Source organism: Ixodes scapularis, unplaced genomic scaffold, assembly GCF_016920785.2.
Source record: "Ixodes scapularis isolate PalLabHiFi unplaced genomic scaffold, ASM1692078v2 PGA_scaffold4__175_contigs__length_147842914, whole genome shotgun sequence".
In the NCBI taxonomy this organism is placed as follows: domain Eukaryota; kingdom Metazoa; phylum Arthropoda; class Arachnida; order Ixodida; family Ixodidae; genus Ixodes; species Ixodes scapularis.
The window spans coordinates 14,893,705-14,916,160 of NW_024609879.1; the positions used below are offsets into that span (position 1 = coordinate 14,893,705).

The 22,456-nt window shown below is 46.9% G+C and overlaps 2 protein-coding genes across 2 annotated transcripts; one reads left to right on the plus strand and one right to left on the minus strand.

Annotated features, from left to right (window-relative positions):
- Positions 1-13,238: 13,238 nt before the first annotated feature.
- On the plus strand, positions 13,239-18,182 carry LOC115329634. The gene is made up of 3 exons (XM_040207746.3): positions 13,239-13,612; positions 14,123-14,314; positions 17,761-18,182. The coding sequence occupies exons 1-3, from the start codon at positions 13,333-13,335 to the stop codon at positions 18,180-18,182; spliced, it is 894 nt and encodes a 297-aa protein (XP_040063680.1). The 5' UTR covers positions 13,239-13,332.
- Positions 18,183-18,262: 80 nt separating this feature from the next.
- On the minus strand, positions 18,263-21,761 carry LOC120838015 (putative nuclease HARBI1). The gene is made up of 3 exons (XM_040207745.2): positions 21,106-21,761; positions 20,283-20,497; positions 18,263-19,596 (listed from the first exon to the last, which is right to left on the minus strand). The coding sequence occupies exons 1-3, from the start codon at positions 21,694-21,696 to the stop codon at positions 19,263-19,265; spliced, it is 1,140 nt and encodes a 379-aa protein (XP_040063679.1). The 5' UTR covers positions 21,697-21,761; the 3' UTR covers positions 18,263-19,262.
- Positions 21,762-22,456: the final 695 nt, after the last annotated feature.

Here is a 22,456-nt window from a genome sequence, read left to right on the forward strand (position 1 = left end):
TCATATGGCGTTTATTTGAGCTCTATAACACACACACAAAAAGGAGATTGAATCGAGGAGAGTGTCCCTTCTCGAGGAGATTGTTCGTCACCGCTGCATCTGAAAACAAGCTAGGTACGACGAGGGGAAAGACTGGCCTTCTTACCCCAAATTAGAGGTCAGGGTTCAAACTATACATTCGAAGAGGGTCCACAGAGGTCGCGTGGGCGTATTCCATTAATCAAGCCAGCCGATCGTGTGCAGATGGTCTTGCTCCGGATCGTCGAAGTGTTTTGCTAAGCCTAGCGTCAGTGGTGGTCGCTTGGTCGGTGCGTCCTTGCCATTGTAGCCTTTTCAGGTATCCGTGGTTCTAGCGTTTGTCTCCGCCGCGGCGTTCAGTTTCAATTACTTTTTTTTTTCTTCTCTCGTTGGGACGCGCACAGAGAGCACATAGAACTGCACGTTGGTCGTTGCGACGACGCAAGCGAGCGATGTAGCCGGCGATGTAAATTTTATCGTAAAAAGTGCGTAAAGCTTTATAGCTGTCGTAGGCGTGGTCATAGGATCTCATCGTGCGAAAAACTTGCGACAATTTCGCTTCATGAATACGGCACTTTTCTTAGGTTTTGCTGTAAGATCGATTTGTGAATAAGCTCTGTTACCTGTTGCAGACGACAAAGACAAGACAGACGGGTTGTACAAATACGACTCTAGGCAGAATCGCTTCTCGGCCATCATGGCCTGGTGATGTAGCGGCGTGGCGGCATCTTCGTCCATATTAATGTCATCTACCCACCGCTCTCGTCGCGTTGGTCAGCGACCATTCACTCGAAGCCGCTCCACCGGCTCCGCAATATGCTACTACAGCCCTCGGGTACTTCGACTATGCGAGATTGTAACACGCTGACACCACCAAGTGGCAAGGCTCATAACTACGGTATGCTTGGCCCTCCGAGGCATGATGACGTCAAGACTGCGCCGGATCTCCCGAGATGCATCGCGCTCTTCGACGGTTGATTTTGAAGCGCTCGCCGAAATCCAGGCATTTAGAACGAAAAAATACAGCCATCTGCTTGAAATATGACTATGCGATTATCAATTACAGGTTTATCTGGTTCCATTTGGACTTATCTCTAGGTGTTTCCTGTATATTTTAAGTTTCGATTCAGTATCCCTTTAAATATGTGACTTGTAACTGTAGTTCTATTACTTTTTCTAAGGTAACAATGAAAGTAACGATGTTACTTTTGTCGTTACTTTCCAGATTTCTATGAATAATATATTATCAAATGAGTGCAATCTAGCTATCTCTTGCACTTTCCGAATTGTCTGTTCCGACATTTCAAGTGTCAAGTTGCCCTTGCACTAACTTGGGAATACGTTCTTTCTCGCGAGTCACAACCCGAATATAGCCACGTGTAGGTTTTATGGTAAAAAAAAAAAAATCTAGTTTTCTTTCCGCACGCGCTTGTACTTTGTGATTGAATGCTTACACCTTAGTATCTTGAAGCATTATCTATGATGCAGTTTTTCTTTTTTCTGTACAAACGCTTTTTAATAGGGTGAATCAACCGTGAAACAACAATACACGCGGAGGGCACCGCGCATGTTTCATACTTTGATTTGTGCGTCTACTTTGGCGTGGTGCCAACAGTCGAGGCAAAATTTACTGCGGTTTGCACAGGGTTTCTATCTGGCTTGTCAGGTACGAACTGAAATATGTCCAGGGACTCTATGAACCCAGCGCAACCGTCAACGAGCCTACCAAGGATAGGAATGTGGATGAGAACAGAGAGCTACCGCGGCCAGCGTACAGAGAGTATTTTGCTGTGGTGAAGGTGGTTGCTAACAAAAGTGTAAAAAAGCATACTTTTAATTTTATGCCATAAAACTTGGTGAGGGGCGTTTCCTAGACCTTCCTAATTTTTTTGTGTTGTAAAAAAGTAACTGAAAAATAGCGTCGTTACTTTTGAAAAGTAACTGTAACTGTAGAGATTTACTTGTTTGTTGCGGTAACCGTAACGGTAACTTCACTACTTTTTTCTGAAAGTAACTGTAACTGTAACAAATTACTTTTTAAAAGTAACTTACCCAAGACTGCGTAATTGTTGCGAGTTTGACATCAAACGGACACTTTTGCGCTGAATGTGTCTCACCTGCCCTCCTTCACGTTCAACCTGCTGCGGTTCTTAGAGCAGCTAAGCCGTGCACATAGCTACTCTGATCGCAATGAATAGGGCTAGCTATTCATTGCAATCGATGTGAGCACCGTTCGCATAAAAACCGATAACTCTTCGTTAGGCACGTGCAAATAATGGGTGTTGGGTTCGAAGCAAATTCAATGTGAACAGTGGTTTTGGCCGAATATTTTTTAATCGAATATTGAATAGTTGCTGCAGCGTTCCCCATGCTTTTCACTACTTTTATACCTTGCTTAAACAAAAACCCAGCTGTACTTGCCAAGCTTGTTCCCAAGCTCCTAACTGCACACTTATGAGCTTTGTTAAATTTAATCAGCTAATTTATAGACTGTGGCCTCAGAGAGTCCAGTACCTACATTGGGATGGCAAGTAAATGACAGATTTGACATAAAATTAAACATATAAGCGAGACCAGCCATACTTATTTGAGGGCTTCTATAAATCTTCTTTGCTATAAAGAAATATGTTCTTCAATTTGGAATTTAACAAGATAAAAACAAAAACAAGCACACATAATGAACACTGGTTGTTAGAGCATCGCTGCCTCGCACAATAGCCACAGTTAAATTTTGAAGATTTTACTGCAACGTAAAAATTAACAATCACAATGTTTTCCTTTTTTTTTTTTATTATTACACCAGGTATGCGCGTGAGCCATACCACTTTGAAGTTGTGTGTTTCGCCTAAGCGCGCGGTCGCGGCAAAGTGAGTCGCGAGATGGCGGTGTAAGCTCCGCAGGTATTGCTTCTCCGCAGTGCACCAATGGTTGAGGAGAAGCGCACTCAAGGGGGCTAACCCATTGTGATCAACACTTCGAAAAGTATGAATATTGCTGTTCATTTTTAAGCGAACATCAAATAGCATATTATTTAAAATTACTATTTTATAATTTGAATATTTGCGCAGCCCTACTCTTCGCACATAGCACTTGGGTACACAAAGGAAACAACCATACATAAGTGCTGATTGTTGGGCAAGTTGGTATTGTATGTGAGAAAACATGATTGTGCTTTAAGACGATGACAGAGGAAGAACAGACAGCACAGAGTGCATGTTTTCTCACAACAGTACTTAATTTTCAGTGGCATTGCCAAGAATGCCACGGGCCAGACACTTTCACTTTCCTTTTTGAGAACAGCTCCCTCTTGGTGCAGACATGGCGCAAATTATGCACAAATACAGTCCTTGGAGCAGCATCTAGCAGGATATACTTTCTGGCGCTGTTTGGCATAAATGGTGCAGCAGTTCCACTACTGGATAAACCCCAAATTTCAATGTACCAATGCAAAAAAAAGTATAAAACGGTATTTAACTTATAAAGTTAGGGCAGTGCACAGGGTCAATGGTCTTAAGAAAATGTCACCTCAGTTTTCTTTCAAATCTCGGACCACTGACAAAAGGAATCTTACCGCTTGTCTCGTCGAGGTTCATCTGAATAATGGGTATTTCGGGTCACGACAAAAGTCACTGTTCTGGTTTCCAGTTTGGGCCATATTATCTGTTCTTAGAGGAAGGAGGGGTTCTGTTTTTGTAACTGTGACAGCTGTGAAATCTGTAACCATACAGATTTCATAAAAGGGAGAGAGGGGGCGGGCAGTCAAAGCTTCTATATTACACCCTTTACCACACAGTGCAGCCATTCGTTCACTTCTTGTTCTAGTCCTTTGTGTATTTTGCGGTTTTTTCAAGTTTTCATAATGCACAAACTAGCCGAATTTCATGCCTTGTAGCCGGGTAGGATGATTGATAGGATAGGATGAATATGAGTTTCCCAACGACTAGCTTTGGGAGTTTATTGATCTTAAGGTTTCAATGTTTATCGAAGCAACAGCTGTTTGCAACTTTATTGTCGTGGGACAAATTGGTGTTGCTAATGTCAATGGTGCCAATGCCAAATCCAGCTGGAGAAATATTAATTGATACAAGCGCATTCTTTTGAACCTAGCACATGTTTACACTCGGATATTTTTCTAATAAGAATGCAACAAAATTAAGGACCGAATTGGGAATCAAAGAAAAACAAAGACAGATAAACTCTGAATTTTCAGCAAAAAAAATAAACTTCGAAAAACACACTGCAGATTTGGCGAAACAAAGTCAAAATACACGGAATACCGCTTTTAGCTATAGGATCCTGCTGAGCTTTCTTTGACCGTAACTTGGCAAAGAGTGGAAGCCCCTCGAGCCCATCAAAGGAACAGAGGAAAAACATGTGACAGTGCGCCAAAGGCAGAGCGAGAGAGCATAATTGAAGCAGCTGAAGAAAAGAAGGAACTCCCATCATACCGGGACACTGATTTGTGTGTCGCAGGCCTTGCTCCTTTCACCTTCAGAGATTAGCCTGTCGCTCAAAATGTCTACAGAAGTTCTTTATAGTCAGGTGCCTCCCTTTCACACACCGATTAGCTCACTGGGAACATAGCCTTCGTTGTCTACCAAGCAGGGTGTCGAACCGGAACCGAACCGAACCGAAAACCGGAACAGAACCGTTATTTTTAGCCGAACCGGAACTGAACCGAACCGAAATCTTCGCCGCCATCTTGGAACTGAACCGGAAAAAAATATAACGGTAACCGGTTCAAAACGGTTCGCGGTATTTTTTTTTGTTAGTATTACAAATTTATTATTTGGGAATAAAAAAACTGGCAGCTGTGTTCCTATATTGATCAAATCGTCATATACAGAATTGCAATGTATAATAAATCCTGGTTTTCTGCGGCGCTTTCTTATTGGCACTGTGATTAGCCATGTGTCACATCGTCACGTGACGTCATGATGTCAAGACATGCTGTCAAGTAATGTCACATCACGTGACGTCACGTGACTCACCGCGTAGATTCAAATTAAGGACGTCGCTAGATCTATTAACGTTGTTGATACCGTGACGTCACATGACATCACAACTTCGCACTGAGAGTCGCGTGACACAATGATGTACCCGATTGTCATGATCCCGAGTCGAATGCTCTGGTTCATGACAACCAGCATCGCCAAACATTCGGGTGACGGCTCGTGTTCAACTCAAAGATTATGATGGGCCCGAGTCCCACTAGAACTAGAAACAGAAACAAACGACAGCGACAAGCCTCAGACACATGCAGCATGTTCGCGATGGTACCTTTATACGGCTTTGAGTTGTTCGGTGCTCGAGAAGTTAGCACGAGCGTTTACAAGCCTGCAAATGGTACCATCGTGTGCATGATACTCATGTTTGAGCATAGCCTTCTTTATTCTACGAAGCCTGTCAAATCGCGAAATACTCTGGTTTAAGGCTAGCCGCTGTCGTTTGTTTCTGTTTGTCGCTTTAGTGGGGCTCGGGCATTGCAGCCCAACTAAAGCTATATCTGAAGATCAGCCCATGCTCTCTGCTTTGCCAACCCTGTGTATGACTATGATAAACACTGGCGGTGTGTATATTAGGATCAGATCACGTGGCTGATAGCTCTAATTGCGAGTTGAGGAGGGGAAAGCAATTTCATTTCTTTCTTTCGACTGTCTGCCATTTCGCGGAGGGGCAAACTAATGGATGCTTTTGTAAGTTATCAACGTCAGGGATTACATTTTAGCGGTATTTATTGAACTTAAGGTAAAAAAAAATGCTGCACGACCCATTTTACATGTATGCACACCCTTGAGGCTCCCAAACATGTTTTCGTTATTGCTGAACTGCCTCAAAAAGTTGTCCCGAGAATAGAAGTGTTAAAGGGTCTAAATGTGACGTATTAGTCCGACGTTACATGAAACTATTAGTGTGTACGGGAGGGATACCTGAAAAGAAAGATCCTAGTGGCCTCAGGGGGATAGCAGCCGCTCTAAGTATCACAGGAGTGTCGTTCCATAGCCTCCTCTATACGGAGAAAGCCTGGCACATCGACGACGGAGCCATAGGGCGCGCGGCCACAGGAAAAAGGAGAGGAGGAGCGCGCCGAACGGTGACCAATATGGTAGCGCAGAGCAGAAAGGGCAGACCTAGACAGCGAGCGCTTGGGTCATGAGCGGCCGCTCCCCGAACCACGCTTGTTTTTGTGTTTTCGCACTCCGGGAGAAACGGGCGCGGCGATTCGAAAGGGCGCAGGGAGAAACGGGAAAGGGTGGACGTTGAGTTTCTCCTCTCCACGATAGCGACAAGAAAAGAGAGAAAAAAAAGTTGTTTCTGCGTTTGGCCGCTCGCACTTTTGTGGCGCTAGCCGTGAAGGTTCTCTCCGCTCCCGTTTCTCCGCCCCTCCTTTCCCATTTACGGCGGCCGTCTTTTCACGCGACGCGCCAGGCTTTCTCCGTATAGAGGAGGCTATGGTCGTTCTCAAGTTCTCCAAGTTTCGACCGCCCTGTATTTTGTTTAAACTTCACAGTGTGGTGCAAAGTAAAAGCAAGGAAGAATTACTGTTAACAAGTGACACAAATATAATTGTCGAGTGGACACCACTCAATACGGAGCAGGCAATCCCTGAGGAACAAAAAGTATCTTGAGGAGCAACTAAAAAAAAAAAAGGGAGTGGGGAGGGGGGTAGTTTTAAAGCATACTGTGTCGTAAAAATTCCTCTGCCCCGCATTTTTGGCGCAGACTACAAAGCGTGGCCTGGAAACGGTAGTGACAGATGGGTAGTTGGTAAAACTTTTATTTGTAAAAACACTCTTGCCAGAAAGCATGTTTTCGTCGTGCGAGTTACTCGCGCCGTGCCTAACGCCGATGCACCAACTAGAAAAATGTGTGCCTCTCAAATACACAGCTTGCACTGAGCGCGAAACTTTTGCAGCGTGCATTTTGCCCCACCGAATTTGATATTCTCAGCAAGAACAACTCGCAATGACAACCAGTATCTAGTGCGATTACGTCACGTGCAAACCATGTTAAATACTTCAGCTTTCTGGTGAAGTGCGACGTTCGCAACACCAGCAGTAGACGTCCAAGGTGTAAAGTTGTGTAGTATTTATAGCTGTCTCGCGATGATATACGGCAGCCTAATGAGATGTTGGAGCACATGACTGATAAAGAACAGAGTCGTGAAGTAAGGTTCCAAAACAAGTGCACGTAAAACCTAAGATAACATTAGCCTCCCGAGGTAGTATCTCGCGGCGTTTCGAGCTGAGGTAAGCTGATGCCCAAAAGTGATTTATATTAGGATTTATAAAATCTTTGTTTGCCCTGCGCGGAATCTATGTTTAATTAGGAATATCATTTTATGCATTTCTATGCATCTCTTTTTGCAGTAAAGCGTTGTATAAGGGATTATTTAGAAAAAATTGCGTGTCATCTCCTTATTTCTGCCCATTTCGTGTATTTGCCATCCGATATATCATGTGACCACAGTGTTTTTTAGCATACCCTGCAACCCAGTATTTTACACTGCAAAACAGCTAACAAAAGCACGTTGCCGAAGACTCAACAGCTGGCGTATTTTCGAGTATCGTCCTTCTGTGTCGGTCTCAGACGGTTATGTGAACTTCATAAAGTCAAATTTATCGATGATAATAAAAATATATTTAATTCCTGTCTGAATATTTGGCAGCATAAATAGAAGATCCTCACCTCAAAGATATATAAGTAAATGCACCTTTAAATTATCTGAAAGATGTTCTGCAAATCTTTTTCGGCGCTTTTATCCTCTATAGACACGTTATAGGTGATTTGGAAAAGGTTTAAATATTTTTTTTTATTTTGAAGCTAATTTAAATACCTGTGTTCTTCACGCATATATAACTTCTCAAATATATAGAAGTTTATTATCGCCTTTTTTATGTGTTTTTATTATCGCGTTTTTTACTGGAACGAATGGTGGAACTATGACGATTGCGCACTTAAACTCTCAGAAAGTGTCCAATTAAGTAGCTTCCGAATTGAGTAGAGCACGAAATACCACTCTGTTCTATTTAACAAAAATCATCAATTAGCGAGGGTGATGCTCATTTGCAAATTAAATTGACCGGCATTTTGTCAAGAGCAAACCACAACATCCAGGCTATGCCAGTTTATCCAATATAAGAAAATGTACACATGGGTAAGCACTGTTTAGGTCAGATTCGATCTCAGTACGAAGGTGCTCATAGATTAGAGTGAACAATTTCAGCCACTCCTTTTCGCATGACTCGTCGCCCGCATCATGGTGCTGAGAGCAAACAATGCTAGTTAGAAAAACAGGCATTGCGATTGTCGCTTAGTGTTTCTATAAAATATAGACCGGAAGGACTTGTCCCGTGACTTTCGTGACATTTTGAAAATTATATTGCCTTAAGCTCAGTCGTCTCGTCATCATATATATATTGTGAAACGTATTCCGTAAAACACATTTTATGGTATATATGGCGACGAGGTGCCCATTTCATGATTTTATTCACTGTAATTAATTCCTTAGTTCAAGGGCAAAACCATGATTCAACATCTGATACTGCGATACAAAGTTGTACCAATCACGGGTATTTTTGGCAACCTACTTCACTTCGCGAAAACATTTCGATTCAGGTACAATGTATGTGACTCTGGTAAACGAAGGGATGTTGAGTCGTATAAACCCGACGTTTTGTATGTTAATGTAGATTTTCTTTTCTTGTTGTGTAGGAATAAATAACAACATTTTATAATTTTTGTACCTGAAAATAAAACTGGATTGAACAAACGATAAAAAAAAGAAAACTATATACTGTAAACGACTTATTTTTCGTGGGCTCAATATTTCGCGATTTAGGTCAAAGCTGAAGTTTTGGAATAATTCGCGGGTTGCAATTTTCTCGACCGCAGTGGAATCTCAATATAAATTTCAATGTGTTTACATTTTACCGAAATTGTTCGCGGGACCCATTTTTCGCGAACTGTAGGCGATTCGCGAAATTCTCAAGAAGAGCTCCTCGCAAAAATCAGTTTGTTTACAGCAGTTAGTTTCACGGCCTAAATAGTGCCTATTGACAGAACAACGCGGAAAATATATTCTCAATAGGTGACCGGCGTTTGAGCCGGAAGTTTCGTCATCCGAAGCGAGGCACCACGTGACTTCACGGTTCCGGTTCGTCCGGTGCCGGTCGTGGTGCGTCCAGCTGCATCGAGAGCCCTTCTAGGCGTGGTAGCCGTGCTGTATTCGCGGTGAAAATGGTTTACAGCTCCGCGGTACGTTGTTCTAACGCAAGCCATAGAGGGCATAAGACGTTCCAGTTCCCGTGAAACAAAGCATGGAAGCAACGATGGGCCGTCGCTGTTAAGCGAGTGATGGAGCGAGGTGACCTGTGACAGACAAACGTCGGTGACCGTTTATGCGCGGCCATTATTGTTACAGGCCAGTAGAACGTGTTCTGTCTTCAGATAGGGGCCGCGGGAAATAACGATCTTTAACAGTCTTTTGGCACCCACCAAAAAGGTCTCGATTAATCCGCGAAGGGGTGAGCACTGCTTGTCGTACAAGGCATCCGTGAGAACGCGAGATGCGATCTCGCAGGCAATTAGTTCATGGCATGACGTTTCGTCGACATACAGTGCCATCGCCAGGCCTTTTAATTCTTATATCGACAGCTCGGATTAACTTTTTCTGTAATGAGCCGCCGCAGACTGTTCCCGGGAAGCGGCGGTGAATGGGTGGCTTACTATAATATAAATAAACAAAAGAACAGGTCAGCTTGCTGTAATACAAAGAAGTAAAAGCAAATGGGCAGTACCTTCATATTGACTGATAATAAAGCGGTAGTACGACCCTGCGTAGCTCATATCAAAATCGGTGCTCGTTCATGCATGCTTTCTTACTCGACATCATTAAAAAAAACGTGAGGGGGGGGCGGGGGGGGGGGTATGGGTAGTTCACGGTGGACAACCTAGTTGAAGTACCAAAAACGCGTGAGTGTTAAAAAGCAGCGGAGGAAGTGGCCGAGTGGGCTAACGTGTCTCAGCTCGGAGCGTGGAGCGAAAGCTTGAGCTGGGAACCTCCTAGGTTTGGTTCCCAACCGCCCCCGCCCGTTTCGATCTGGATGAGTTTCGTACCGGCACGCGTTCGTGTGATCACTACTACGTGATGCACGTTAAAAACCCCAGGTTAACGGTTGTACTGCACTGGCTAAATTTCTCATCTACAGCTAAGAGACCGATTACCCGTTGAGGCGCATCTCCATCAAGGCTGTATAAACATACAGAGCAAACCAATTTTTAGTGTTAAAAAGCAAGGATTGTCACGTAGTCAGATGTCATCGAAACTAGCTTGTGTACGGAAGTGGCGTTTCAATCGCGCGAGAAAACATATTAGCTGAGTTTGAAACGCCGTCTGACCGACTTCTTTCCCTGTCTTCAACTTTTGATTGCTTCAAGATTTTCTTACCCAGTCTCAGGTGTTCTAATAAAATGAGAAAAGTACGCCAGACCTCCGATCGGGCATTTCAGCTGGCCGCGTCCTACGGCTTACATTCGCGCCTATTTCAGTCATGATGTGATCTAACGTAACCATCAAAAATAAACAGAACCCAAATGAAAAACGCTGGCTCAAAAGGAAAACGAAAAATCTAACCTGAGTTTTCATGCCAAGACCCGATAAGCGCGGTGCGAGTGCAGCTTGCCGCCGGCCGCACTCGCTCTGCGCTTTCGTGGCCGTTCTCGATGCTTCTGTGTACCGACTGCTACTTAACATATCCGTAGAAGTGACTTGAGACGTTCAGAAGTGCATAAGCCTTCCAGCAGCAGAGGAAGGTGGCCCGGATTGATCGGGTTTCAACACCCGCACACGCTTCCATAGCCGTCCTGGGGCTGCGTCGCTGCGTCGGCTGCTAGCTACGAACCGGAAGTGAAGAATACCCAGAGTGCTTTGCGGCTGCTGCCAAACGCCGGTCACCTATTTAGCGGTTCAAACCGGTTCGAACCGGTTCGAACCGGTTTGAACCGTTATATTTTGCGCCCGGAACTGAACCGGAACTGAACCGAAAGCCGTAAGCCCAAACCCGAACCGAACCGATAAAAATATTGGTTCGACACTCTGCTACCAAACCATGGTGGAACAGAGTGTAGCTAAGATGAACTGCTTTAGCCGCCTCACTGCCGTAAAAGTCAGAGGTCACCATTTTCTATTAGACATTTCAATGAAAGTTTCGCATGCGAGCCAGTTGCTATGAATGAAAGCACCACCATGTACATGTTTACACAGTGCAAGGGCCTCATTGTCCTTTTCACCCAATCGTAATAATAATAATAATCTTTATTGGCTCAGGAGAGCCACGGCACCACAGAAAGGCAACAGCTCCTACCATAAAGGCCCACGGCCCCGCGTCTTTTGATGGTGATGTCCCAATATAATATGGAAGATGAAAGTGAAGTGGATCACGAGATGATACGTACAAGGGGAGGACCATGCGGCCTTCCCAACAACGCAAGCAGCTCGAAGGTTTCAGAAAGGTCTAAGCGAGTCGGCCAGCAAGCTTGGGTGACCTTCCGCGGGCTGTTCAATGAACCTCTCAGATGGGAAAGCCCTGGCGATTGGGTGGTGTCACGGCTTACTTCAGTGAAGGCATCAGGCTCCAGAAGGTGGCCCAGGCTCGGTACATGGCTGCCACCTTGAGACTGAGGCATTCGCGTCCAGGGCTTCACCCTTTAACATCCAGGCCCAAGCTGCACTCGCCATCGCAGTTGTACCAATATCACCGAAGACGAATCAGACTCATCCACCCCGACGCTGTGCCGCTCTCTGCGCCAAAGACAAGTTACGGTCGGTAATTAGTTCCGGTTTCTATTTTTAACACCAAGAGGTAGTAGAAGTGCAGAAGAAAAAAAAAATGGTTTGGGCCTTAGCCATGTGTTCAGCCTGACAATGGTCGGTGGCCTGGCAGCGGTGATCTAGAAATGGCGGCACATGCAAGGAATGCCGGTGGCGGAGATGACTCCAGAAAAAGAGTCGTTTCTCGCGGTAGTTCGGACAGCAGCGATGCTGAAGACTTTGAATTTGTCTCCCAGAGCAAGTCCGACATTGCTCGTGAATACAAGACTGCTTCAGACGACGACGAGAGCTACAGCGACCACGATAATGCGCCAAGTAGTGTCTGTGACTGGCAGCGCAGAAACACCGAAAACCCGGCACCAGTAGGTAGCAATGTCTATGCATTTCGCTGTTTGTTACAGCGAGTCGGTTCAAATAAATGTGGCGTGCCTCAGTTCATTGCACCCCATTACTGTTGCATGCATTGACAGAAAGCTGCCCTTAATGTGTTAATTCTATCCAGAAATCAATCGAGTAAAATATTTTCATAATCAGAAAGACAAATAAAATTATGACTACATAAAATAATTTGGAAATTTTGGTGAGTTCTTTAATAAATAATTTTGGTGTTAAAGGTTAAACATAGCGCTACAGTCGCTCGGCTACATATGCCTCGGATGCAACGTCTCGCTAGGAAAGGATGCGGCCCCGCACCATGCTGTTGGCTTACTTTACACTGCATGAATGTGCTTACCAAGGCGTAGGATGCCGGTAACTAACCGGACATGTGCTGACATGCACCATATTTACAACAAATGTATCTAGTTCTTTACGTGTGAACTTGGAAAAACAAGCCGAATTTACAATGACGACATTTAGCCAGTATGTATGAAATATTTTGGCATTGGTGCAATAGACCCTTCCCGAAATTCAGTCTGGCCACTTTGATCACGATCATCATCTGTGGAACGGCATCTGTGCCATACCAATGGCGGCCTCTTACCCCCGAATTCATAGATGTGACTTGAACTGAAGCCAAACTTCGACTTGCTCAAGTCCGCCTTAACACCAAGTTCGACTTGAAAACGCCCAAGCTGCGTTTTACGTTTCATAGACGTTCCCGCGAACTTCCTTCGTCAAGTCCCGTTCAAGTCGCGAGCGGTCGCGGCCCTCCTCGCCTGGGAGCGAGAGTAGGCTGCAGTTTTTCTCGTAAAAGTTCTTTCAGACTTTAAAATAAGGTACTTCTCTAAATTTTCTTTATAGCATATGTTTACGAAACATAAATCGCGAGAGATGGTAATGGGAAGTTTAATTATTTTAGCGATTGTACGCGTTTTCTGGACATAATGATGATTTCGTCTAGCAACATACCAAATAGCCGCCAAGCACGCTCTTCGCTGTTCTTCGCTCGTCCGGACGCTCCAGCCTTCCCTTCTGTGCAAGTTTTCTTCTGTTAAACGGTAAAACTTTTGAGATTCCCCCAACCCTTGAGCAGCAGTGGAATGGCCACTAAAAAAAAACAATCGCCGCGCTTCACCGCTGATGAAATATCTATTCTATCGGGGCTTGTCGGCAAGCATAAAACGATCATTGAATGCAAAAAGACAGACTCCGTATCTTCGAACCTCAAAAACGAGACCTGGGAGAAACTCTGCAATGAGTATAACTGCTTACCGGGCGTTAGTCCACGGGACTCTAATCAGCTCAAGAAGTGTTGGGGGAACCTCAAACAAAAGTGGAAGAACGAGCGCTCGGACGAGAAGCGCAAGACCCACAAGACAGGTGAGTGTTCTGTCCCTGCTCGTCCATGTTACTCGGAGTGATCGATCTAACCTAGCATTTGCGATTGGCGAAAGATCATATTGGGAAACCTTTTCGCGCTTTTTTTTTTTTTTGTCAGCGTGTGTCATTCCGCATTTTCTTCAGTTCAGTATATAGAAAGATCGTGATATGCGCAATGTTCCGAGTGCCGTGGATTATCCCGCTCCCGTTTAGATCCACTTTAGCTATGTTGTACTGAGGCACACAGCAGATGTCGACATATCTTCCGTAGGGGAAATAGTTGTTCTGCATGCGAAATGGCATAATATGGCATTGTTGCAGTTTACTCTTACGGCGTTATTGCCTTATTGATCAACCTACCTTTCTATTTTTTTCCCCGTGTCACAAAAATATCGTGCTAAAACGTCCCAGCCTCGTCTATGTACAGGAGTGTTTCTTTAGAATATTCAGTATGCCCCTATATCTCGACTGCTTTAATCAAGTGACTTGACATACACGATTGTTCCTTAGGAGGGGGGCCGCCCCCCACACCCATGAGCGCAATTTCTGTGCTTGTGGGGGCAGTAGCGGGGCACATGGCCACCCGCCTTGACAACGATAACGACTCCGACGGAGCCGCCTATCTGCCCCCTGTCCAGAACGAGCCAGTGGTGCGGCTGCTGGAGGGCATGGTCGACTGCGACCCAGTGTACGAGTATGCAGGTACAGTGTTGAGACACATCGATCTGCACTTTAGGCCACTTGTAGGTTGCGTGGGATGGAAAAATATAAATAAAGGGACTCAGAATTCCAGAACGGTGAAGATAAGACGGAAGATATTTACAGTCGTAAGAAAAAAAAGTAAGAAATAAAGCGGTGTAGATATATAAGCAAAGTTCAGTTCGGCAAATCCGCTTACGGCACGGTGTTGCACGTCGGCATTGGCATGGAGTTGGCAGGCTCGCTTGGCACAAGCGGATGTTTCCCAGCAAGCTTGGTTAACAGCCCCACGGGCCTGGATTTGTCTGTCCGGGCTCTTCCTTGGCTGCCAGGACCACTGCTGTCGAGCCGGGTTCCGTGTCGTGCCCGCCCTTTTTTCACGTATCACAAGCCTGTGTCATCTTCCTCTCATCACGTCTTCCTTTTTCATTATATCCATCTCTTGCTTTGGCCTTGCTGCCTTCGTCTTCTAGTTACTCACACCTTCACCTTGTTCACTGCGTCTTCTTTCTCATTTTTTGCTCAGTCCAACTCACAGTTTTCATGTATGTCGTTCTTATCATCCTTGGTTCCCCCCCCATCACAGTGTGCACCTCACAAGGGATTGGTAACACAGAATCCATTCTATTGGGGAGGAGGACAGACCGTGACGCCCCAAGCGGTTAACCTAGCAACTACACGGATGGGGACAACAAATACAATGACGCAGCGTTCGGCCGACATAACCGAACGCGGCGTCAGCGTTCGGCTGGAGTTCGTGTTCTCCGGCAAGGGGGAGGAGGGGCTGTTTTGTTTCCACTACGGCCTGCATGAACAATGCAGCATGCACGATCCCAGCTCAGCACAAAAGCCGAAGTGGGTCAAGCTCGCATTCTCCGAGGATAGATCCGGCACTTAACGTCGCTTCGTCGATTGTTAGTATTTTTTACATTAAACTGCGCCCCGCGCTCTATTGTAGAAGATGACATGGCCATGCCCATAAGGCCTGTCGGCGTGTGCACAGGCCTTGTGTTGAGTAAACACCAAGCGTGGGGAAAACAAACGGGTCAGAGCGCCCCCTATAGTTCGATCTCCTGCCCAATAGCTTTGTGGTAATGTTGCACAAATTAACCGGCCACAATGGCGCCCAAGCGTGGTATGCTACTCACTCGCAGAAATTTCACGAGGCTTGGTTTCTTCTTTTGGTAAGCCTTTTTCCACTCCCCGTGTTTCCTACCGTCCCGTGCTTCGGTCACGTCCGCGTTTGTTGTATTGGTTTGTTTTTGACCGTTCGTTTTGTGACTGCGGCAATAGTTTCGCACGCTTGTGTTGGTTTCTGGGCGGCGTTTCTTTTTCTGTGCTTGCAGCCATGCTCACACGGGAGCAGGAAGCTGCAGTGGCCGCAGCGGCACAAATGAACCTGCTCAAAAGGTCGCGGTGATATGCAACTTCGTGATGCAGCGCATGGCCCTCACGCCTGGCCAGCAGGAGACCCCGCCGCAAGAGCCCCGACCACACTTGACTGTACCAGTCTACGTGGGGTACGACGACGTTAAGTCCGTGGCAGACTTCCTGGGGGAGTTGCAGACGTACCACCTTGCCTACGGTGCCTCGTAAGCCTTCATCATGGACCGCATTGTCCCGCTGGTGTTGCAAGCCAGTGCTAGAAGCTGGTTGGGGTTGCAGGCCCCGTTCACGAGCCAGACAAGGCTTCGAGAAGAGTTCCTGCCTGTGGACTACGCAACGCAGATTCTCCGAGAGCTCGAGGCAAGGCCGCAGCACTTGGACGAAAGTCAGGACCGGTACGTTCAGGTCATGCAAGAGCTCTTCAAGAGGGCGGACCCGAGTACACCGGAGTCGGACAGAGTAGCTCGGGTCAGAAGACTGTGCCACCCAAGATACCACGCCTGCCTCATCGAGGAAGCTCTTCATGCTGAGCGGAACTACGTGCTGCCGCCACCAGCCAAGTACGCACTCAAATCAGCATGCCCCGAGGCCTCCACGGAAGTGGACTGTTCGAATGAGACCTCTCTTCCCCACCACATCAACCGGGAGAGTTGGCGTGACATGTATGGCGTTCGACTAACTCTCATCGAGAGGTCCCTGGAGGTCACAGCAGTGCCTGTGAGGATCTCGGGCGGGGGTCGCCACGACAGGTGGGAGGTCGTTGGCCGTGCCCTATCGCAAGTTGGGGCCCAACGGAGATCACTACCCAAGCGAACCATTTGTATCAGTGTGCTCCTGCAAGTGCTGGGGAAAACTGGCACGCTGCGGTCGAAATCCCGCAGCAAAGCAGCATTGACCCCCGCCGCAACGGAACAAGCCCTCCCCACAACAGCTAATCGCAAGCCTGGTAGAGGCCTTCCCATAGTGGTTCTTTACCAGATCACTGGAGGCGGGCACCTCGGTGTGGGTGACCTAAGCAGGCAACTGTTGTCGGACTGCTGCTACAGGTGCGAGCAGCCCGACCACCAACGAAACTAGTGTCCAAGACTTCTGGACACTACAAACAAGAGGTGGCACGAGACGGCGGGAAAGGGGCTGGAACCAGAACAACCAGGGAAACTACCACGGCCGCCAACGCTGAAACCAGACAGCCACTGGCTGAAAGCCGTTACAGTCCCGATGCTGCGGCAGTGAGGCCGCAGCACAGATTCCATCGGAATGTCAAATCCAGCCCGAGCCTATCATCATTGAACCGTGCATGACGATCACTTTGCTCAGTTTTCCTTTTGCTGCACTTTTGGATTCTGGGGCCGCTATCTCACCTAGAGGGGATTTCGTTTTCGAACTCTGCAAAGCAAGAAAGATAAGTCTCCGGGAATGCGAAATTCGACTACAGCTAGCTTCTCTGACCTTCGAGAGGCTTGAGAAAATCTAGACGTCGCCCGAGTGCAGCAGTCGTAACGGTACAACTAGGGGCACCGTGACCTGCAGTTCCAGTTGTCGCAGTTTAATTTGAATACAGCTGACGGCAGCAAAGGGCTGGAACCAGAACATCCAGGGAAACTACCACGGCCGCTAACGTTGAAACCAAACAGCCACTGGCTGAAAGCCGTTACAGTCCCGGTGCTGCGGCAGTGAGGCCGCAGCACAGATTCCATCGGAATGTCGAATCCAGCCCGAGCCTATCATCATTGAACCGTGCATGACGATCACTTTGCTCGGTTTTCCTTTTGCTGCACTTTTGGATTCTGGGGCCGCTATCTCACTTAGAGGGGATTTCGTTTTCGAACTCTGCAAAGCAAAAAAGATAAGTCTCCGGGAATGCGAAATGCGACTACAGCTAGCTTCTCTGACAACCTTCGAGAGGCCCGAGGAGATCTAGACGTCGCCCGAGTGCAGCAGTCGTAACGGTACAACCAGGGGCAATGTGACCTGCAGTGCATTTCATGCCGTGCAATTTATAAACATTGTACCTCGTGCTAACGGCTTGTAATCCAGATATCGGTTTACCCATCTTGTGACAGGGGACAACTACCTACCTGGCAGCCCTTCTATGGACGTCGCCGAGCCAGAGGCAAGCGCCAGTGTCACAGCAGCTACAGGAGCAGACCCGGGTCCCCCCACCGAGCAGACCGTACCTGCTCCTGCAGCTGCTTCAAGCTGCAGCAGCGACAGGGTGGCGGCGACTCAGGATGAAGGCAGGCCGGCCAGAGGGAGAATGATGCTCTTAGAGCAGGCTCTCGCAGCAGAAAACGACGTACGAAGTTCTCTGCTGAGGGCAGAGTCTGCCATTCGAATCAAGCTCCTTGAAGAGGAGCAGCAGATGAAGGTGGCAGAGCACCAGATGAAGGTGGCAGAGCACCGCGTGCGGCTCCAGGTGGAGCAGACGAACTTGAAAATTGCGGAGTGGAAGCTCAGAGAGCTTCAGCAGGGAGGCGAAAAATAAAAAAAAAGTGCCAATGCCTCGACTGTTGAAGGGATCTAATTTATTTCACAGAAGTTGAAAGCTGGGGCTATATCCAGAAAAGGATAGGGTGCGATTTCAGCTTGTTTCACATTAGGCATGCTTTGAGAAAATGCATAATTACATAATGGCTCCTGCCCTTCATCTATTATCATTTGGACTAGTAAAAAGCCACTGCACAGTCACTACAGCAAAGGGTTTGGCAATATTTTCACATTTTTATTGGTGAATAAACAGGAATAGAAAAAACAGTAAAGGCATTTGCGAAATACACACACAAAAAAAAAAAAACTTATTAACATATGAACATACCTCCAGACGATGCTTATAGGACAGTTTCATTGGACGCTGTGCTATTTACTCCAGTACAATGAAAAAAAGCCACTTTCACGACAAAAGCTTTAAAGGGGCGATGGAACAATTTTTCGTACTTCGTGCAGATACTGCGTAAAACAAATCCCCAAAGTTTATGAGCTATGAAACACGCTTGTGTTTTTAAACCCGCGCAATAAAAAACGCCGAAGAAAAAAATGGAATAAATGGCAGAGTTTCCCCCTTTAACTTGCAGCCAGAAAAAGTGGCCAAGTGATTTGGAGACGATTATATGGCACCAATGTTAATCATAGTACAGGACACGCGCCGAATCGCAGACATTGTTGGTTTGGCTGTTGTCATCGTTGCAGCACTTGGACACGAGCCACTACCTGAATGATTGCCAAGCTGTTATCACATGCCCAAATCGAGTGCTCACGCAATACTATAAGGTCCAATCTGTGAGCCGCATTCAAATATTGTCGCTCTGAGGGGGGACTACACCGACAATGCGACCCCTGAGCGTTTGTGTAGGAGTGATTGAAAGAAAATGGTTGCTTTTATCTGAAATTACACTGCAACAAAAAATGTTTCTTGGTCAGCGGCATTGCATTTAAGTATACTAGGGTTCCTCTAGTGCCAGTAAGCTTGTGTAAAGTGAAAAACATAACTGAATATTGTTCCACCGCCCCTTTAAGGCAAAGCTCGATCAGTCATTGCAGAAGGGAGCTTCCACTTCGAAAGAAGTTTCTACTTGAAGCTTCTTTCGATGATTTGCTCCCGTTTCTGTATGCCCGTGAGGGAGTCCTCCACGGTGTCCACGGCGGGTGGCAGGTGGACTGGCCGTGTGGCCCTCCTCCTGGGTCTCCGTGCCCTAGGCACAACTGGCGGAGCTGGGGGAGGTGGAGGCTGTGGGTCCTTTCTCAGGCAGGCCAGGTTGTGGAGTGCAGCGCAGGCTGTGATGATCTGCACCGCCCGACGTGGCTTGTGCTGCAGCCTCATGTCGAGGCAGGGGAAGCGCCGCTTCCAGATGCCAAAGGCCCTTTCGACAGAGTTTCTCGTCTTGATGTGGGCCTTCTGGTACCTGATCATGTGAGGGAATATCATGAGTGGCTAATTAAACTATAATATTGCCTGAAGATCCCTTTCATATCTTTCTCCCGAGTAGCTCGATTTCAAAATGCTCCAGCACAACGCACTAGCCGCAGACAATGACAAGCAGGAGAAGCTTCACTTGTCCCGCCTCCAGCATCAGCATCATACATTCGGTAACACATTGTCATCTTGTGCACTTCGTGCATGCATGTGCAGCCAAAGCATGCGAGAAGGCATTGAGCGTGCTCTGGAGGCAGGGCAGAAAGACTCCCTGCAGTTCTCATTGTGTCAGTGACTATAATCCTCAATAAGGGCAGATATTTTCGGGGCTAACGTTGTCACACCCAGTATCTTACTTATTTTGTTCGTACATTATTTAACCATCGCAACTAGTGCACAAGTTCAGTAGTCTTACGTTCCACGTTTGTATATAATGTTTTCCTTGTCTTTAATAAAGTAGAAAGTTGGGCTAGTTGATTCTGGTTATACATAATGACAAATACACAGCGCAAAAGGACAAAAAGGGAAGAGACACACCGGATAGAACAGAGCGCTGTTCTATCCGCTGTGTCTCTTCCCTTTTTGTCCTTTTGCGCTGTGTATTTGTCATTATGTATTTTCCTTGTCTCCACACATAGCCCTACATTTGCTCAGGCACTTGTAGGATTTACTTGCCTGCCTCGTGGTGTGTTAGCTGGACCGGGATCTGCCAGGGGGGTCATCAGGAAGAAGAAGCAGGCGTAGCCCATGTCCCCAAGCAGCACCCCTGGCACCCGGCGTTCCTCGTACAGCACCCGGACACGGGAGTTATCGAAAATCCGGCTGTCGTGCACCGACCCGGGCCAGCTCACAACCACATCGTAAAATTGCAGCTGGGGGCCGGTGACAGCCTGCAAGTAGATTGCGTTGAAATGAAACATGGAGACATGAGTAAGAAAAATTAGTGGCAATGGTCCCATCGAATGAAGCTGTCGTAATACTCGACAAATATTTTCATTACAAAAACTGCTCAAGTGATGTGTTCTGACAATGTCAATATGAACATTGTAAGCTTCGAAAAGTATGAATATTGCAGTTCATTTGGAAGCGAATATCAAATAACGTATTATTTGAACTACTATTAGAAAATTAGAATATTCGTGCAGCCCTACTTTTTGCACATAGAATTCGTGCAGCCCTACTTTTGCACATAGCATCAAGGGGAAAAAAATCTGTACTTTCTTAATTTTCAGTGGCATCGCCAACCATGTCATGTGCCAGACGCTTTAGAGCAACATGTAGCAGGTTATTCATTCTGGCTCAGTTTGGCGCAGCAGCTCAACCACTGCATATAGCGAAGCAAAGACGAGAGGGCTTTGACTACAATGCTTGGGGCAGAATTTCCAAATTTCATGCAGTCGAACATGAGCGCATACTCCAATGAATAACATCTCGCGATCGCGCTAGCGTTGCTCTTTAAACTCTAAATTCGGTAAACCGCGAACTCTGCACTCGTTACCTGGACGTTGATTGAGAACACTCCCTTGCGGTTGCGGAACACCTCCGCGTCGTCGCCGCCGGGGCTCTTGATTCGCACGTGGGTGCAGTCGATGCACCCGGTGACGCCGGGGAATTTCGCAAGTGCGAAGAAATCGAGCATCACCGTGTTGAATTGGGCGGCGCTGGGAAAGTGAACGAGGTCCCGGAACAAGTGCCTCGCGATCAGCTGCGTAACTACTCCGACCGCGCGGCACACTGTCGGTTGGGACACGTTCACGAGGTCCCCAGTCACAACCTGGAAGGTCCCGGCACCATAAAACCGCAGCGTGACCAGCAGTTGCAGCATGGGGGTCAGCGGAAGGCCTCTGCAGTCGGTGCTCGTTTGTAGCGGCAGCATCCCGAGCAGCTCTCGCACGGTTCCCTTCGTAAAGCGGTACCGCGCCAGGAACTGCCCGTCGTTGTAGCGCTCCATTGGGTTCTCCCTATCCCGAATTGATGGTCGCGGGACTCGTGGCAAAGGGAACGCGTCCCCGAAGACGACATCGCACGCGCGAGTTGCGAATTCGAAGGCGGAGATCCTCTCGGCGACGTCGCTTCGCCAAGCCGCCATGTTGAAACGACTACGAAGTCGCGTTCAAGATAGGTCCAACCCAGTCTTGAAATTTGGGCACTTCAAGTTCGCTTCAAGCTCCGTTCAAGATCGGTTCAAGTTAAGGTGCGTTTATGAAGCGCGCTTGCTCGTCGCAAGACGGACTTGAGCAAGTTGAAGCTCGACTTCAGAGCAAGTCACATCTATGAATTCGGGGGTTAGTGACTGATAAAGGAAGACGTTGAAGATGCTCCTAAGCGGATCTTGCGAGGCCTGTACATTCGGGGGGTCAGTACGACGCGACGTCGGAATGGAACACAAGAGCTACGTAAGCGTTTATTTCTAATAACTCAGATTTAGTCTATCTGTGGGCGGCACACAATCGGCTTTAAAGCACTTTGGTGTATATAATTTTCTCGAGGCGTCTGAGTTGGTTGTAGCTTTGTTCTGAATGCAGGCTTTTGGTCATCATCGAACTGAAAGTGATCGAGAAAGAACTCACACTGGACAATTCCTCGCGTGCCATTGACTTACGAAAGTGGTGGTGCCGATACAAGTTCAGTTCCGCCATTGATATGGCAAAACCTAAGCTGTTTTACAAACCACCAGATGGCACTGAATTTCGGAAAGGGTCTATTGCGCTACAAGCAGAAAGTTTTGATATGTAGCCAAAAAAAGTTTTGAAGCGTCAGCAAAAAAAAAGCTCTACTGCATGACAAGCAGCTCTTGTAGTAAAATTGTCACAATTTTGAGAAGTACTGAAAAAAAAAAAAAAAATGTT

Coding starts and splice junctions, on each gene's coding strand:
- LOC120838015 (XM_040207745.2), bottom strand. CDS start 21,696: ATGGCGGCTTGGCGAAGCGACGTCGCCGAGAGGATCTCCGCCTTCGAA. Junction 20,498..21,105: donor TGTTCTCAATCAACGTCCAG/GTAACGAGTGCA, acceptor ATCTACTTGCAG/GCTGTCACCGGCCCCCAGCT. Junction 19,597..20,282: donor GCTAACACACCACGAGGCAG/GCAAGTAAATCC, acceptor TCACATGATCAG/GTACCAGAAGGCCCACATCA.
- LOC115329634 (XM_040207746.3), top strand. CDS start 13,333: ATGGCCACTAAAAAAAAACAATCGCCGCGCTTCACCGCTGATGAAATA. Junction 13,613..14,122: donor GCGCAAGACCCACAAGACAG/GTGAGTGTTCTG, acceptor ATTGTTCCTTAG/GAGGGGGGCCGCCCCCCACA. Junction 14,315..17,760: donor CCCAGTGTACGAGTATGCAG/GTACAGTGTTGA, acceptor ATCTTGTGACAG/GGGACAACTACCTACCTGGC.